General features: G+C 51.3%; 1 protein-coding gene across 1 annotated transcript in view; it reads left to right on the forward strand.

Moving 5' to 3' along the window:
• The first annotated feature begins 1748 nt into the window (after positions 1-1748).
• Positions 1749-17469, forward strand: part of E2f3 (E2F transcription factor 3) — a 70332-nt gene continuing 54611 nt past the window's right edge. Inside the window, exon 1 of the mRNA XM_026402189.2 lies at positions 1749-2126. Within this exon, the coding sequence (XP_026257974.2) occupies positions 1749-2126 (378 nt within the window). The remainder of the gene's footprint in view (positions 2127-17469) is intronic.

A 17469-nucleotide genomic window follows, 5' to 3' on the forward strand; every position in this document is an offset into this window, starting at 1 on the left:
ATAGGACTGAGTATATGAGTTTGGGGAAAATAATAATAATGGTGAAAAGGCTCAAGATATTGCCATCTTCTTCATCATGCGTGCACTATTTCAGCTGCTTTACAGGATTCTCAGTGGCTGGAACTGTAGATGATGACGTGGTCTTCACATTTAGGCCTCTCCCCACATTCCTGCAGGGGTCCCTGTTCCCGCTCAGCCTCACAAGAGGTTTCAATTTTAAGACCCTTGAAAACTTGCACCAGTACAGAAGTCAGCTTGATAATCATTTACAATACTTCCCTACTGACAACTTCTAGTTACTGAAAGGAAAAAAAAAATATTTCTTAAAGTATTTTGGAATGGATTTGGGTCACCGTTTTGCTTTCGGTGGGAAAACTTCCTAGGAAACCGAGGGTGTGGAGCGCTGGTGCCGGCGGCGGCATTCGTGGGGAGCACCACGTCATCATGAAAGCGTGTACTTCTTGGGATTACTGCTGGGGGGATTAGAAGCCTGCAGATCAGTTCTAGGTTAGCCCTGATTAAGTGCTCTGCGTGGGCCAGAGGAGTTGCCTGTTGGGATCCAACCAATACGGTGGTAAGATTTCATTTGACAAAGAGTTAATTTTTTACTTAAAACAGATCTAGGCTAACAACGCAGCGAGCAGGAATGATCTGGAATGGAAGCTAAATGGTGCCCACAATCGCGTCAGCCGAACCTTCTGCCCCCACGATTCTGTCTGCCCATATGCTTCTGTCTATCAGCCTCGCCTCGGGTTCAGCTCTCGCTGCGGCATTGGTTGGATTTCAGGAAGGGGAAACCCCACGATTTAAAGGGCTCGGTTCCCACCTGCCAGGCTTCGTCCGCATGGTCAGACTTGCCTTTGGCACATATTTGGGAGAATCTCTTGCAGTTTTTCATCGATTACACCGACCGGTCAAAGGAAAGAGAGTTCCCGAAACTGTCCCCTTGGTCACCTTGAATATTTCCAAAAGCGAAACTTGGGCTCCACACTAGATCCACACTGAGTCTGCGGGGTGCGAAGTCCCTGCCCAGGTCAGCAGTGCCGGCCCGGCGGGCGGGGACAGGGGCGGGGCCTGGACCAGGCGTGGTCTTCCGTGGGAGAGAAGGGAAGACTTTGCCCCGCCCCCTAAAAACTCTCCTCTGTTCCCCACCAATCAAAGCGGCCTATGCAAATAGGGCCCCTGTCGCCCCGGTAACCATGACGCACGGCAGCCAATCGAAACCAACTACTCGCGGCCTTGCTCCACGATTGGGACTGAGGTAAGGAGGTAGAGACCCAATGGGCTGTGGGAACGATCCTCGGCGGGTTGAGGGGCGGGGATATGCAAATATGGTTTGAAAAGCCGGCGGGAAATCCGAGTTTCGCGGGAGGACCTTGGCGCGTAAACCGTATCCCTTCATTCATTGTCAGCAGCAGCTTCCTGGAGCCATTTTTCAGCTGCCGGCCGCAGCACCCCGGCAGCCGCCGCCGCTCAATCCGTTGCATCGGCTGCCCCCGACGCCTCCATCCCCCCTCGGGGCCTGATATCCTTGCGGCCGGGACTCTCCTCTCTCCAGAGCCCCGATTATTTTTGGCTCCCGGGGCTTGTGCGGTGCGGAAAAATAAAAAGAAAAGAGAGAGAGGGGGCTCGGAAGCGTCGGGCGGGGAGGAGAGAAAGAGAGACTTGGAAACTCCGACTGCAAATAATAAAGAAATTGAAAGCAATACGTTAATATTCCATAACACTAAAAAGAGCAGGAGCGAGAGATGAGAAAGGGGATCCAGCCCGCCCTGGAGCAGTATCTGGTGACCGCCGGGGGTGGGGAGGGGGCGGCTGTCGTCGCCGCCGCCGCTGCAGCCTCCATGGACAAAAGGGCACTGCTAGCCAGCCCCGGCTTCGCCGCCGCCGCTGCCGCCGCCCCGGGCGCATACATCCAGATCCTCACCACGAACACTTCCACCACCTCCTGTTCCTCCTCCCTCCAAAGTGGCACGGTCGCCGCCGGCCCCCTACTCCCCAGTGCCCCCGGCGCGGAGCAGACCGCCGGCAGCCTCCTCTACACCACGCCGCACGGACCCTCCAGCAGAGCCGGGTTGCTGCAGCAGCCACCAGCGCTAGGACGCGGCGGCGGCGGCGGCCCTCCGGTAATACCCTCCCTCCCCACCGTCCCCAGCCCAGGCGGGAGGTGGGCTCGCCCCGCGTGGGGTGGTGGGCGCGCGGCGGGCCGCCTGGGCGAGCGCGAGGCCGAGCGCCGCGGGCCTCGGAGGCTGCCCCTCCAGCGCGGGCTTATTGTTAGACTCGTGTGCTTCCCCCAGCCCTGGGAGGACGAGGGGTCCCGGCCCGGCGCGCGGGGCAGCGGGGACCGGCTTGGCGCGAACCACACCAAACACTCCAAAACTTTTCGCGGCCCCCCCTTCTTTTCCTGCACTTTCCCCTACCCCCACCCTCCCCTCCCCTCCAACTCGAAGCTTCCTCTTTCTCGGGCGTAGGAAGGGGTCACGCCCCGGATGGAGAAGGGGTGGGGGAGGGAGTAGTGAACTGGGGAGTCGGGGACCCCGGGGGGTGGGAACTGGGGCGCGGTTGGGGTGCTTGACCCCCGCCGGCCTCGGAGGCCCGGGCCCGGCCGGGGGTCCCTGCGGCGTGCGCCGAGCGCAGGGGGCTCCCCCGCTGCGCTCGCTTGACACGTTTGGGATCTGGAACTCTGCGCAACAAAGGGGCTGGGGAGGCGGCGGGGAGCCGGGGCCGGGGGAGGTCGGGCTGGCAGCCGGGTGCGGGCCCGGGCGTGGGCTGTCTGGGCTGGGGGCAGGGGGCTGGGGCTGGGGCTCCGGCCTGGGCGCATCCTGGCGGCGGCGGCGGCGGCGCCCGCGTGGCCGGAGCGCCCGGGCCTTCCACGCCGGGCCCGGGCCTGCCCTTGACCCGCCTCTCCCCTGGCCCCTTCCTTCCCCGCCCTGTCCCCCTCCCCGCGCCCCGGCGACGGAGGGCGGGGGCAGCTGGGTTCCCGTCCCGCCGCCTGGGTCTGTCCCTCTCTCCGGGACCCGCCGGTGACGTTTCGCACACGTGCGCGGAGGACGCGCCTGTGACTGGGGAGGAGGCGGCGGCTGGAGGGGGAGAGGGGGCACCCACTTCCTCCTGCTCGCCGGCTCCCTGGCCTGGGACGGTCCCGGCGCCCTCGCACCCGCCCCCGGCACCGCCACCTCCCTCCTCTCCCCACCCCCGGCGCCCGCCCGCGCCCGGCGCCGCCGGTCTTCGGCCCTCGGGCCCCCTCTCCAGCCGGCCCCCCACCTCCCCCCGGAGCCAGGCGGGTTTCGGAAATGCCCTTACAGCAGCAGGTTAGTGACCGGACGGCCCGGGCCGCCGCCGCCGCGGGGCGCCGGGTCCTGGTGGGGGCTGGAGCCGCGAGGGTAGGCGGGTGAGCGGGGTTTTGGAGTGGGAACGGGGGGTTGGGTGCTTGAGGGAAATGAGTAAGCAAGAAAAATCTAACTAAGTCAATGCCCCGGCCTCGGGTCCTAGGAACCCCGGGGCGGGAGTGGCCGCCCCGGGGGGTGGGTATGGTGTTTACGGGGATTTTTTGTGGGGGGCCGAGGGATGGGCGATTGAAAACCGGAGGGGCTTCTCGCCCATGGCCGAGTTGAGCTCTGTTTTCTGTCTTCCTTCCCTTGTGCTGGAGGGGGAGGGGGCGGGTCAGAGGGTAGGGTGTCTGTAGGGTTCCCAGGCCACCCGCCACCCCCTCCCTTTGTCCCTGTAATTTATAAAGCGCCTTTGAGAGATGATTTAGGTCAGTATGCGGCTTCTCTTTTTGTTGGTACTAGAAAGAAGTATGGCCCGGAGGTCTAACCCTTTTTCCTTTTCTCTCCTTCATTCCCTTCCTCCATGCCTCCTGGTCTGCACCCTCGTGGTGAGCCTTGGCCCCATGAGGCTAGAACCGAACCAGGCTCGTTCGATAAATGGTGGCTTGATCATACCGGTAGTGGACCTCACCTGGTCTTAGCTCCAAATGGGTTCATTTTTTGCAGAATCCAGGTTTTGCGGGAGTCTGTAAGAAAGTCTGCACATGGGCAGCACTTTGGGAAATGGGGTGGGTGTGGGAATAATTGCAATTTTAATTTTTTCCTTGTTCCTAATTTCTCCCCGGGTTCCATCTGAAGTGCTTTCCAGTACCAGAGATGTGTGATACAGTCTCAGTCAAAAAAGCTCATCGTTTCTTTTAGTGACTAGGGTCTGCCAGCAGGGGGGAAGCAGAGTACAGTACCTGCTTACTCTACAGTATTTCTGTGCTGGGTTTTCAGTTCCAAGAATATTCCACAGTTTTATTGGCATTAAATGTCTTGCTATTTGACCTAAACATGCTTGGACATATATTAAGCATATTTCCCCCTACACAGTTCTGTTACTACATCATAAACCTAACCTGAAACAAACAGCTTATTGACATACTTCTTGGATCAGATTGAGATTTATGGGTGGTAGTTTTGATAATGGGAAATTGTGAAACCACTAAATAACCTTTTTTTTTTTTTTTTTAATCTTAGAATGCTAGTTGGACCACGTCTGCAGGACGGACTGACTGAATTTTTATGTAGTTTGCCGTTTTTAAGTATTTAAAGTATAAAAATTTGCCTTCACCACCTTCCAAGTTATTTCAGAACTTTATCCCCATTGTGGAGGGGTTATTATTCCAAGAATATATGTTCGTTAGAATTTGTACCACACAATAATTTTTCATTACATGAATAAATGTATGTAATACAACTTATGAGTATTCAGAAGCAGTTTTGTATAAGATTGCAGTGCTGAATAGTTGGTTAGTCTGTGTTTTAATTGCTGGGTCTTCTGGGAGGGGTAGGCAGTCGGTGCATACAAAGTCCTAAACACTACACGTGAAGTTTGATTTCTTTTTTTCTTATCATAATTTTATCAGACTTCTATTTCAGTGTTGAAATTTGTTGATATTCTTTCCCTAAGCAGGAGCTACCGGATGGGATAGCTAAGTGATTGTGAATAGCCAGGCCCACCAAAATACTTTCTGTCCAGGAAGATCTTGAGAATTCTTCATGTGGCCAGAGCTGCAGATCCATCTGGTTTTGATTCCAACTTCTGTCTCAAGAACATCTAAGAACTTAACCAGGAACAAATTCCTCACCTTTTTTAATGGGAGAGAAATAGATGAGGGAGGCTTACTGGCACAGCCTCCTGTCATTTACAAGGTGTCTGGTTTAGGCAAATAGCTTAATCTCTCAAAACTAGTTTCCTTTTCTGTACAATAAGGACAATAACAATACGAACTTCAGGGTTGTTTTAAAGAACTAAATGTGATAATGAATTTAAAATAGCACAGTGTCTGGCAAAGAGTAGATTTCTATAACATTATTCAGACATGTAATTTTTTTCCTAACAGTGAAATGGTATAAGGCCACATGCCTGCCGCTCCTTTGTTTACCTGTGAACAGAATAGTTGAAAGTTTTCTAAAGTGGCATGTAATTGATTTATACGTACATAATTTTAGGTTTTTAAGGAAATAAACCATGGTCATCCTAGCGATGGATAAAACAGGGATATTTCAGTAAGGCATGCCTGTGGTAGAGGTGGTGGTATTGAGCTTCCCGAGTGGGTGCCTTGGGCTGTGACAAATTTAGGTCAACTCATCCTCTACTTTTAATACCTGGGTTCCTGCTTCCCATGATTCCATGGGCCTGCCAACTTAGGATGCAGTTTATGCTTAGTGGCCCTTGTGAGAACTGAACTTTCAACCTTTACTACTTTCACTACATAAATCCAGTCTTACATTTGGAGCTGTTGGAAATTGACGAACTCCAAAGAAACCTCAGGTCAGAAGTGCTCTTTACTGGAGCCAGACGGGCTTCATCATGTTCTGCCTCTTCATTTTTCTAGAAAGAAGCTGATAATATTTCATTCTTCCAGAAAATTTGGGATCTATTAATGCAAGAGGCAGTGGCCTGTCACATCAGATTTAATTTAATCCAACCATAGCAACCTGCTGATGATACTTTGGGAAAGAGCTCTCGATGCTTGAAATGTTCATCTGAGAAGGGAGGAACCGGAGGTGCTATTTCAGCAGGGTCTCTTTTCCTGCATGAGTATAAAAGAAGAAAAATGCCGGCTCCGCTCCTGTGGTTCTGTACTCAATAATCTTGCTGCTGAGATACACGGTTGATGCCAAGTTTAAGCTGACAGAGAATTTTTAGTCACTACATACCCCAAAATGGAAGTTTTAATATAACCCACGGCCCAGACTCAGGGCAGTACCAATGACTTCACTATAACCGGTCCCAGGCGCCTCTGGTCATCCTAGGAACAAAGTGCCCTCCACCGGGGCACCCAGCAGGGCAACTCAGCCTGAGAGCAGGAAAGGGGTTTTTTGTATTTCTATAAATTGCCACCTTGTGTAATACTTGGAAAGGTAGATTCCGAGATTAATGTGGGGCTGTGTAAAGCTAACTTGAAAACAGAAAATAATACTCTAAGCTGAGATGTGAATAAATAACAACACCTGGAGACTGGGGGGGGAGGCCTGTGGTTTCTCAAATCTGAGGCAGTAGTTTTCCTTTAACTCCTCTCCACTACCATCTTCAAGATGCACCACCCACACCCTAACCCCCTTTGCAGGGACTTGGAACCATTTGGCAAATGGCTTCAGATACACAGGTTTATTTTCTGGCTGGTTTTCTAACTTAACCTGATTTATAAATATCCTGTGTGTATGACCACTCACATCCGCTCTCCCAAGCTAACCAACTCCCAATCCCTTTTAACCATCTTCTTTCTTTCTTTCTTTCTTTCTTTCTTTCTTTCTTTCTTTCTTTCTTTCTTTCTTTTTTAAGAGAGAGAGAGAGAGAATTTTAATATTTATTTTTTAGTTTTTGGCGGACACAACGTCTTTGTTGGTATGTGGTGCTGAGGATCGAACCCGGGCCGCACGCATGCCAGGCGAGCGCGCTACCGCTTGAGCCACATCCCCAGCCCCTAACCATCTACTTTCTCATAATAATTAGGATAGGTGGAAATCAGTCACCTGCACTCGGCAGATCAAGCCCCTCAGAGAAACTACTCCAAAGAGTGCAAGGTAGAGGGGTGGACTTCAGTTCTTATCAGATTCTGTTTCATTTTGTTTCTTAAAGAGGGGGACTTCTCTGAATTCTTGGAGGTACTGAGTACGTGGTTAATGTGTATTTTCATGCTTGTTAGCAGTTAAAAATAGTGTTTCAGGGGCTGTATTTACCATTGCTGAAGAGCTTTCTTTTCTGCTAATCATTTTTCTTGGGACCAAGAAGGGAAGATAACTGGGAAAGTAGTAAATGTAGGAAACCACTAATGTATCTCCTTCCTCCTCCCTCGGTCCTGTCTGCCTTCTAAGAGTGACTGAGGAAATGTATCTCTCGCCAAGGAAAGTTATGCAATGGAAGGTACAAAAAGCACCCACTGAGGTGGGGGCCCGGAAAATGGCGACTAGGGGCGGGGCCAACAGGGGTGACCTCGGGGGTTTTACTTCAGTGGGAGGGAAGTCCGTTTTATTTTCTGGATAAGACTTGCTTGACACACTCCCCTACGGTGTATAAGGATGTGTTCTCATCTCCTCCCACCCGAAACTTCATGGAGGTTCGAAGGTCTCTGGCTGCCACAGCTGTCTACACTGTAACTTTGGCAAAGTGATGGGACCCATGGGTGCCCTGATGGGGTCCCAGCACTGCCTGCACTGTGCTTTGTAAACTAAGGCAGGGGGTTTTAATTCAGCTGGAGCTTTATAGCAGTGAGAACTGACAGCTGATGCAATTTGGGAGGGGATACAAAAAATAATTGGCTGTCCGTGGCGGTAGCACACCTATCTGGGGCCGTTTGTAGTGTCCAGAAAACGATCCTACAACTGGACAGTCCCTAAGAACAGTACTTGAGGTTAGCATCAGCAACACTTAATACTTGCCATGGTGTGAAGTCAACACTGAGTGCTCTACAACTCGAGTCCTCATCACCCCGTCCCCTTCTCTTGCAGGTGAGGAAGTTAAATGCAGTCAAATTGCTTGCTCAAGGTCACTAGCCAGCTTGTGGCAAAGCCAGAACTGAAACGGAACACTTGCATTCTTAGAAGAAGCCTCATGTGCCAAGAGAGGGTGAACCATGTCATAGGGGCCCTATATGGGAAAATTACAATGTCTAGAACACATTTCGGATTTCTGTCGGGATCGGTTACATTTCTTTAATGAGCACATAAAAAAAAAAAAGTGTCCTTTGAACAATTGAGTATAGATTGACAACTTATTCCCAAGGATACAGAATAAGCAAGGTGACTTTAGATGTTACATGAAAGTGAAGTTAAAATATGAAAGGAATGAGTTGGCGTCAAAAGTAATATTAGTGTTTTTGAATTTTTGATACTTGCACATTTGATTATTTTCTATGGACGTGGCACGTCTGCAGCCCCCAAAGTAAGGAATATCCTTGACAGAGAATAGAACCTAAAAGGATTTGTGAAGCTCTTGGAGAGGGACGCAGCACGGCTCTGGCCTGGGAGGTTTTGACAGAGCGTGGAGCTCCTGAGTGACTGCCCTCCTCCCAGGGGTGACACTGACTCTCTTCCCATGTGGTTGGCTTCGGGAAGATTTCTGCTTTAACAAAGTGGCTGATGAGTTAACTCTTGCAGAGAACATCATCGTCCCCTAAAATCCAGACCTAATTTCCTTAAATGCCGTATTTTGCTTGTGGAACTAACTGGGAAAGCTCACAACAGAGTTGCTTCAAGCCCTGAAGCCTGAAAGTGAAACGGTCCAACATGCAGTTCACTGCCCAGTTAGGGACAGGGATCTGTGGCTTCTAATTCACAGGCCCGAAGGCGCCCTGCACAGATAGGGCCTGGCAGCCAGTAAGGTCACGCAGCTATTGATGAGAGTGTGGTTGCCAGGGAGGCTGATTGCCTCTGGAAGACTTGGAATCTAGAGGCTGTCTGAGAGAGCAGAGTTGAAGGCCCTTGGCCTTCCCAACCAGCTCTGGCCTGGCCACCTGGAGAGCAGTGTGGCTCCTTAGCATGCTCTCGGCTGACTGCTGTGAGAGGCTTCTTCCGGTCCTGCTCTTCATGATCTGGATGTGCGGAAGATCTGCACTCAGGGCCGCCGCCTCTGCCTGACGCCATTTCCGATGCTTCGACGTTCAAGGAACATAAAAGAGGGGGTGTCCCCTCTGCGCCCTTCTGCATCCAGCAGTCCCTTGGAGAGAAGGCTGGCGTGTAAAAGGCAGAGGGAGTGACAGCTGAGTTCAGGTCAGGTGATGGCCCTGCAGTGAGTGGGCTCTCATTCTGCCTTCACTGACCAGTCGAGACTTTGGGCAGAGACGTCCGCAGTGTCTTCATTTTCTCACCTGTCTCTCCTTGTGGGGCCCAGGGAGAGGAGTAAGTGGGGTCTCACCCAGGAGGGGCTCAGACCAGTGTCCAGCCTGGGAGTTCCTTGGATAGAAGGTGAATGCGCACTGGGGCCACCGGTTGTCCTGGGATTTATTTGCTTAATGAAGCTTCCGTGTGTTTTTCAGCCCTAAATGGCACCTCTAAAAATGGGGAGACGGGAGGGGGGCCCTGTAGCCACGGATCTGCCTGATGGTCCTTGGGATTTAGGGTCTTTGTATTTCTTTACAAGCTGTCCATTGACTTGGGAGAAAAATGGAATAAGCTGCTGCTTGTGATCGTGCTGTCAGTGGAGATGGTGTCGTGAATGGAGCCTTTTTTTCCTGTGACTCGATGTGCTAATAAATGGCACCCTTGACAGAATTTCACCTCTGTGCTGTAGATGCCAGGGCGCAGAGCCCCTGGACCCTGGCACTCATGGAGTCCCCACTGTGTCTGTCTCCCCAGGGGCATGGACCTACCTCTGGGCCTCCTTCCCTTCCTCTGCCTGGCTTGAAAGGGTGAGACTTGCAGCCTTCTGTGAATGCTTCCGGGGCTGCGGCATTAATTGCCGGGTTTCCTCCGGTGGAGGAAGCGCAGCCTCACCTCCTCGGCTTGGGTGCTGGTGCTGGTTCTGGTTCGTGGCTGAGGTTGTCCTCCAGCGCATCTGCTCAGGGGTCTCTCCTCCCACTCTGCATCACACCCTTGCTGTTCTCCTTCCCCCTGTACCTTTAAGGCCACTTTACAGAACCTGAGTCCCATGCACAGAGCCCCAGCTTCCCTGGCTAGTTACTGGTGCCTGGCATCCTAATCTTGGGTGCTTGTGACTCACTCCTCCAACCCAAGCCCTCCCAGGAGCCACCTGCCTTTCCCTCGCTCCGCGGTACCCTCTGTGTTGTCACCTTGCAGCTGCTTGAGGAGAGGGGCTCCTGCTAGGCACCAAGAGTCCTTTCTTGGGTCCTGTTGGGGACACATGGAGGCTGTCCGCCCACTGGAGTTGACGCTGTATTTGGGGAGCTGAGCTTAAACACAAGTTGATGTGTGAGCAAGACCGAACAGGAGTCCAGAGAGAACAAGACCCATCTAGTCCTCGGTGTATGGTGTATGGTGTCCACAGGAAGCATCAGAGCAGCCGTCACCAGGCTCCAGCTGGGCCATGCGAATGGGAGGCCACTGCTCCCTTGGCTGTCAATCTTACAGCACATCAGGGTGCACATTAGGATCTCCTGGGTGCTTTGAAAAAATGCTGATAACTGGCACTTCACCCCGACTCTTTAGAATCTCTGAGGGGTATATACAGGGATTTTGACGTCCCACATGGTTTTAACGTGCTTTCTCCATTCGAACCTCTGAGCTAGGCAGAGAGGAGGCTGGGGGCAGTTCCTGGCTGGGGAAACAGCTGGTGGTGGGGAGGCAGAAAGTCGGCTAATATAAGGAGGGAAGAGTTGGACTGCAGTCACCATGTGAGAGCAGCAAGACGTTTAGGACATGTGGATGAAACTGGTCTAGAGTAGGAGTGGCCTTCATTCAAGGGCCAGGCAGGAAGTAAGTGGGGTGGAGGGAGTCTGTGCTTGCACAAAGAAGAAATGGAGCTATCAGTGAGGTCGACAGGCCCTGTGTGTTGCCAGATTCTCAACCTTCTCAAAATGCCAGAAATCTACCAGTTCTAAAATGTTGGCTCAATTAAAAAGGAAAATGTGCAGGCCAAACAAAATAGGTCTCTAGGCCAGATTTGGCTCAAGGGCCGCCACTCGGCAGTCTCTGGTCTGGGATAATAATAGCTGATGTTTACCGAGTGTCCACGTGCATGGAGGGCCCTGGACCGAGCACACATTATCCACATAACAACCTATGAAGTGGGTATTATCGCCATCCTTGTTTGACACCAGAGGAAACAGACAGCTAGGGGTTAAGGGGCTGGCCCAGGGCCCTCCTAATAAGTGGGACAACCAAATTAAACCCGGGAAGTCTGGCTGCAAGGTCTCAGCTTATTCTCTTGTCATCTTCTGGTTTCTGGCCTTGTGTTAAGTATGCAGTAAGAGCCCAGAAAGAATAATCCAGTGTTTTCCAAGTTCCCCTGATGCAGGGTGAGGATCAGCCATCTGAGACTGAAAAGAAAGGTTTCAGGTTTGAGATTTTTTTTGAGGGGGGGGGGTTGGAATATTTGCATATGCATAATGAGATAATCTTCTGGTGGGACTTGAGTCAGCCTCAATTGCATTTGTGTTTCCTACACAAATAGCTTAGATACATAGCTTGCAGGTCATTTTTATACTGTACTTTTAATAATTTTGTGCTTGAAACAAGTTTCATGATGTGACAGTTTTACTTATAGGGACATGGACACTCATGGACATTCTAGAGCATTTCGTGGTTTTGAATTAGGTATGCTCAACCAGTAATGGGAGTTGCCTGTGGGCCTTGTTCCAGATGTAGATTTCCAGGCTCCATGCTGAGCAGTCAACCTGGTCTGAAACCCTGGAGAGCGCCGCCGCAGGTGTTTGAGCACAGGTACAGGCTCTTGGATGAGACTGTGCCCGCCAGGGTGGAGCCTCCTACAGAATCCATGCACCTGCACCTCCTCTCAATGCTTCCTTGGTTGTGGAGAGCAGACCTGTTCCCAGGGACGCAGGGCTACCTCCCTGCCTTGTGGTACCCACTTGATCTCCAGGACATCTCCAAGCACAGCACCCAAAGATGAGTTACTCAAAACCCAAAGGGGTGAATGGAGAAGGGACCCCGAGGGGTACATGCCCTGCCTGGAGAGATTTAGTCCCCTAAGCCATGGGAAGCCTTTCCCTTCTTTTGGATCCGGGCCTACCTGAACCAGATGACCAGGAGGGGAGAGCCAGAAATGTGACTGGGAAGAGAACCGTGGCATGTCATTTGGAGTGTGGGTGCTATGGAGCTGGTGAACCTGGAAGCGGACGGCAGCGTGAGGGTGTGAAGAGGCCGGTGGGTTCGAGGCCTGGGTGAGGGAGAGGAGTGGGAGATCCTGTCTCCCAAGATGCTCATTTGCTGAGGCTGGAAGAATGGACGAGGCCGAGCTGGGCTCAGTGCAGCAGGATTTGTTAGATGGGGGTGAGGGATTGATTGTGACGCTGTGGCCCCACGGGGTTTCTGAGGGCCTGGGGCTGAGGCCTGGAGGTTCTAGTGGAAGTCCTAGTGGACAGGAGCAGAACTGATCTCCCTGTGTCCAGGGGAAGGAATGTGGTGCCACAGAAACCCTTCATCATTGTCTCCTCTTCCTCTGTAATAAGAAAAGGAGACAAATTCAGCAGGTGGATTTTGGGAGATCGATACTGTCAGGGCTCCCAGAGACGAACCACCAGATGTTATTTATTGCATGATTTACCAGGTCTGTGCCTGGCTCCTAGCTGCTTTGACAAAGCCCTAGTTTGCAACCTCTCAAAGCCTGTGCCAGCTGGAGATGCTGTGCATAAAGGAAGGTCACGTAATTATGTCCCAAACCAAGATGGCCCTTTTTACTATAATTTCCTATGCACTGATTTTGCTGATTAAAAAAAAAAAAAGAATATATAAAAATTTATTTTTTTAAGCTCTATCATATTAAAGTTTAAAAATGAGAGTCTGAATACTCTTCTGGAGGAAACAGTCATGTCAATTCTAAATATCCTTATAATTGATTTTAAAGATGTAACTGTTGAGGCCTCTCTGCGGCCCTCCTGGAATTGGCTGATTTTGTTGCTGTATTGCATAGCGACACTTGTGACACCCACACTAATAATGGAGTAAAGTTTCCGGCCTTTCACGTTGCTTTCCCTTGTTAGTGTCTCAGACATGCTAGTTCTGGGGGTGGTCTTCAGGGTGCAAGTTTTCAGTCTGGAGACCCAGGGCAGCTTGGTGGCTTACAGAAAGAGCATGGGACTTGCAGATGTGCCTCTGGAATTGTGCTCTGCTACTTACCAGTATGTGACCTTTCACAAATTACATCTGTGAGTGACACCAACCAGAAATAATGACCCTGTCCTCTTCCCAGCTGGAAAGATGAAGTGAGATAGTGTTTACAGCAAATGCACTTTGTGTTCCTTGCTGCCCCCCAACCACCACCATCCACACCCCAGGGTGAGAAGTGCTGAGTGTGGATGGACTCTAAACTCGGGATTTTTGCTCTCTTCAACAGTTGGACAACAGTTATTGAACACTCACTTTGTACATTTGTGAAAACTTAGTTCCTGGTACCGGGGAGGATTCAGGGTGACTCAGTGGTCCTCTGGCCCTCAATGAGTTATCTGGAGACAGGAGATGAAACATATTCTCTAATAATTAAGGTAAGATAGAAGGCAATGCGGACCATAAGGAATCAGCAGTGAACTTTCTTAAGCATTGAACTTGGGAGAGGACAAAGGAGGCTTCAGGAGGTGTTGATTGACGGCAGGGTTTCAGCCCCATTGATGCCTGGTGTTTCTTTGTGGTGGAGGGCTGACCTGTGCATTTAGGATGTCTGGCTGCATGCCTGACTTCACTTAGATGCCAGGGCACCCCGAGCTAGAACAATCGCAACCATCTCCAGGCACTGCCAAAAATCCTCTGGGGCAGAACCACCACTGATTGAGAACCCCCGAACTAGACCTTGAGGAAAGGGCAGAAATAGGAACTACGTAAGCATCTGCTCAATACAGTGTACGTGTAAAGTTTAAACTATTATAAATTTTAAGAACAAATGGTTTCTTGTAGCTGGGTTTGATTACTGAACTGCCCCAGGAAACCCCAGAGCTATGATTCGCTGCGCCCACTCTTGGTGGACAATGCAGAGAACCTGTGCTCTTTGTGGCCAGCTGAAGCTCTGTCCTTTTTATGGTTGGACATAATATTAATGTGTAATAATATTAATCTGTATCTTGGAGAAGAAAAGATCAAAGTCTGCAGTTCAGGGAAGGAAGTTTTGCATTTATCATTGACTTGCCGGGGTCACTGAGAGAGACCTTCTGCCCCGGAGCTTCCCGGCTTGGTTCTTCATGCTGGCTTCACCACTGGGTAGCTTGATGACCTGGGCACGTCACTGGCTCTCTGAGCTGTTTTCTCTCCAGGTCGAGGCGGAAGGTCCGAGTCCCTGCCCTGCAGGTTTATGATGAGGGTTGGGAGCAGTAGTGCCCATTGGTGCCGGCTCAGCCTGGCCCTGCGCTAGGCACTGGATGCCAGTGAGGACTTTGCGGTGTACACCTCCTCCCTCCTGGGTGCAAGGGACTGTGTTAGGACAGACAGAATTCCCTGCCATTGTGTGGTCTTGTCGTCACTGATCGAGATTTCGCTGTCTATTAGATACCCAGTCTGGTCTTTGCTGGGGTCTGGTCTGGTTGTTATTGTTACTGTTGTCACAACAGTGGGTTTAAAATGTGTTCCCTTGGACCAGCAGCGTCACTTGGGGGCCTGTTAGCAGTGGAAGCTTCCAGGTGGGACCCCAGGCCCATGGAGTCAGAAGCTCTGGGGGTGCGGCCAGCGAGTGGTCTAACAAGCCCCCGGTCACTCTGATGCATCAGGTATGACAGCCTTCGGGGAAAGAAAGGCCCGAGGCTTAGATTGGGCTGAGTGCTGTGTGCAACCCAGTGCAGCACTCCTGCCAGGTTCCAGGCAGGGCTGTGTCCAGACGCCCAAGCCGGCAGCACCTCTGGATCTCCCCTGGGCTGGCCCTTCCTCCTGAACGAGGGAGGGATCCCAGTCGCAGGGCCTGGGTGTGTCAGAAACCCTCAGCCTTGGCTTTCCGTCATCCAATGAATGCGGAAACTGCCTCTTCTACCCCCTTTCTCCAAGGAATTTGGATATGTTTGTTTGACAGTCATTTTGTTTCTTTTAATTCCTTTAAATTGTCCTTATCTAGTGCCATTCAAAACCTTTGATTCCAGGGCTGGGGTTGTGGCTCAGAGCGCTTGCCTAGCACGTGTGAGGCACTGGGTTCAATTCTCAGCACCACATAAAAATAAATAAAATAAAGGTTAAAAAAGAAGAAGATTGCTTTAAAAAAAAAAATCTTTGATTCTGTGATCGAATTGCCCCTGAGACTGGGAGGCTTTCTGGAGATGAAGCGGAGCCGCTCCTTGCCTGTCCAGGCTTTGGTCTTCAAGGATCCTGTGAGGAGTAGGTGGAGTGGTCGGCCAGGGGAGGGCATCCAGCGGGAACGGGGCTCCGAGGGGTTGGTACCTTTCCTGCCCCGTGCAGATCGTTGTTAGTACAGGGAAGGCATCACGTAGGCACCACGGTCCCCTCAGGAGGAACTTTGAGGTTATTCAGAGTTTGAGTGAGTAGGAATAGCGATCCTATGAGCTAGAACCAAAGCTAGAGTATCCGAAGCCTAGATGGGTTAGAAATTCTGTTGGCAAAGAAATACAAAATCAAACTTAAAAGCATACAATTATAAAAAAGTTCCTGGATATCTTTCATGATGATGTATTTAAAAAGTAAAAATAATAGAAAACTCATATCGGATTGGTAGAAATACTTTTCTTTGCTCTAGCCCGCTTGTAAGTAACTTGTCCCTTCAGCGCCATCACTTAATTGGCAACCACTGGTGTTTACAGCCACATTCAGAGAGCGTCCGGACCGTTTGTAGCTCCTTCTGAAAGAAGACGGCGTCCTCAGGAGGCTTGAGGGGTTTGAAGGCTCTGCCGTGGTCCAGGTTTGTGTTGATTCTCTAAAAATGCCTCCCTAGGCACGGACGGGCATCTCCTCTTTCTCTGTCCACCTTCAGCCCAAATGCTCTGGTGCGCGACAGTTGTAGTTTGCCTGCTGTGGTTGACGGTGCTCTAGAGGGTGGGAAGGCAGGTGGCAGTGCTCAGTTCTTGCTTCCGGCCTTGCTTCACAGTGTTGGGACGAGCTTCTCTCACCCCGGTTTTCGGTTCTCTTCTCTATTTAGTAAGGGTGGCCTGGGTGTGGCCCGGGACACCCCCCCACCCACCCATCTGGCCTGACTCAGCGGCTGCCATCCTGTCCAAAACCAGCTGTGGGAACCCACATGTAGCCTTCCCTCTGACTTGGGGAGTACAAGAAACCGGCATCTTAGAGCAACTCTGGCCGCTGAGTTTCATAAATACTTGTCAGAAGGTTCTAGTAAGGTCGTGTCACATTTGACAGTAACAGTGGCCGAAAGTTGAGCTCTTCCAAGTTCTACTCTTTGTTTCCTGTCGAGGAAGAGACCTGGTGTTGGCTGCCCGTCTCGGTGCAGGTAGGTCTCTGGCAATGTCTGCACCTTAGCGAGACCTCCCTGGAATAGCAAAGCCTTCAATTTTGCAGGTTCTGAATTCAGATCTGCTGCTTTGGAAGACTGCTTTGTGGTAGGTGGTTCTGAGGGCTGATAAACTTATTCATTCACCCGAGAAATATAACTGTCAGGTGGAACTGCAGAAATTGGTATGAGCAGAGTCAGAATAAGTGAGTGGCACGATCCCATTAGACTCCTCCGGCTGTGATGACGGCTCTCTTTGGAGTGGACCTGCGGGGGGGGGGGGGGGGGGACACTGCTGCTGTTTAAGGAACGCGTGGACATTACCGTTTACTTGGGTGTCCAGTTCTGTGGCTGGCAGGAACTGACTTTGTCTCCTCTCTTTAGAGAAAGTACTTATTGTTAGCATACGCTTATTTAATTTTTAAATCAAAGAACACCTTCTTCATTCCCTCCTAGTCCTGCTGCCTTCCCAGAGGTAACCCCAGTGAAAGCTTGGCCTCTCTGAATCCATTTGCAAATGGATATTTTATGTAAAAGTACAGATGGTTTTAGAATACAGGAGAAGGGCTGGTGGCTTGCGGGTCTGGCTCGGCAGGTCGGGGGCCCAACTCCACATCAGTGTGTTGGTGCTCAGTAGTCTGCGTGGGTGTGCCCAGACGTGCTCAGTCATTTCCCCTCTGACGGTCCTCTGGTAGGGCTGACTGTAACTGTTTTGAACATTTCTACATTAGACAGCCATGAATAGTCACATGTCACCTGGTGATGAGGACACATCCTGCTCCAGGGGTCATTGGGCAATATAGCCCTAGAGATGGTGGATTGCGGGTTTGACTCCGTCAGCCTAGGTGCTGTAGGTGGGCAGCCTCTCGATGCCTCAAGACCCCATAAACAGCAGGTGCATGAAACTGCAGCCGCCACAACGTG

The sequence above is a fragment of the Urocitellus parryii genome, chromosome 8, assembly GCF_045843805.1.
Source record: "Urocitellus parryii isolate mUroPar1 chromosome 8, mUroPar1.hap1, whole genome shotgun sequence".
NCBI lineage: Eukaryota > Metazoa > Chordata > Mammalia > Rodentia > Sciuridae > Urocitellus > Urocitellus parryii.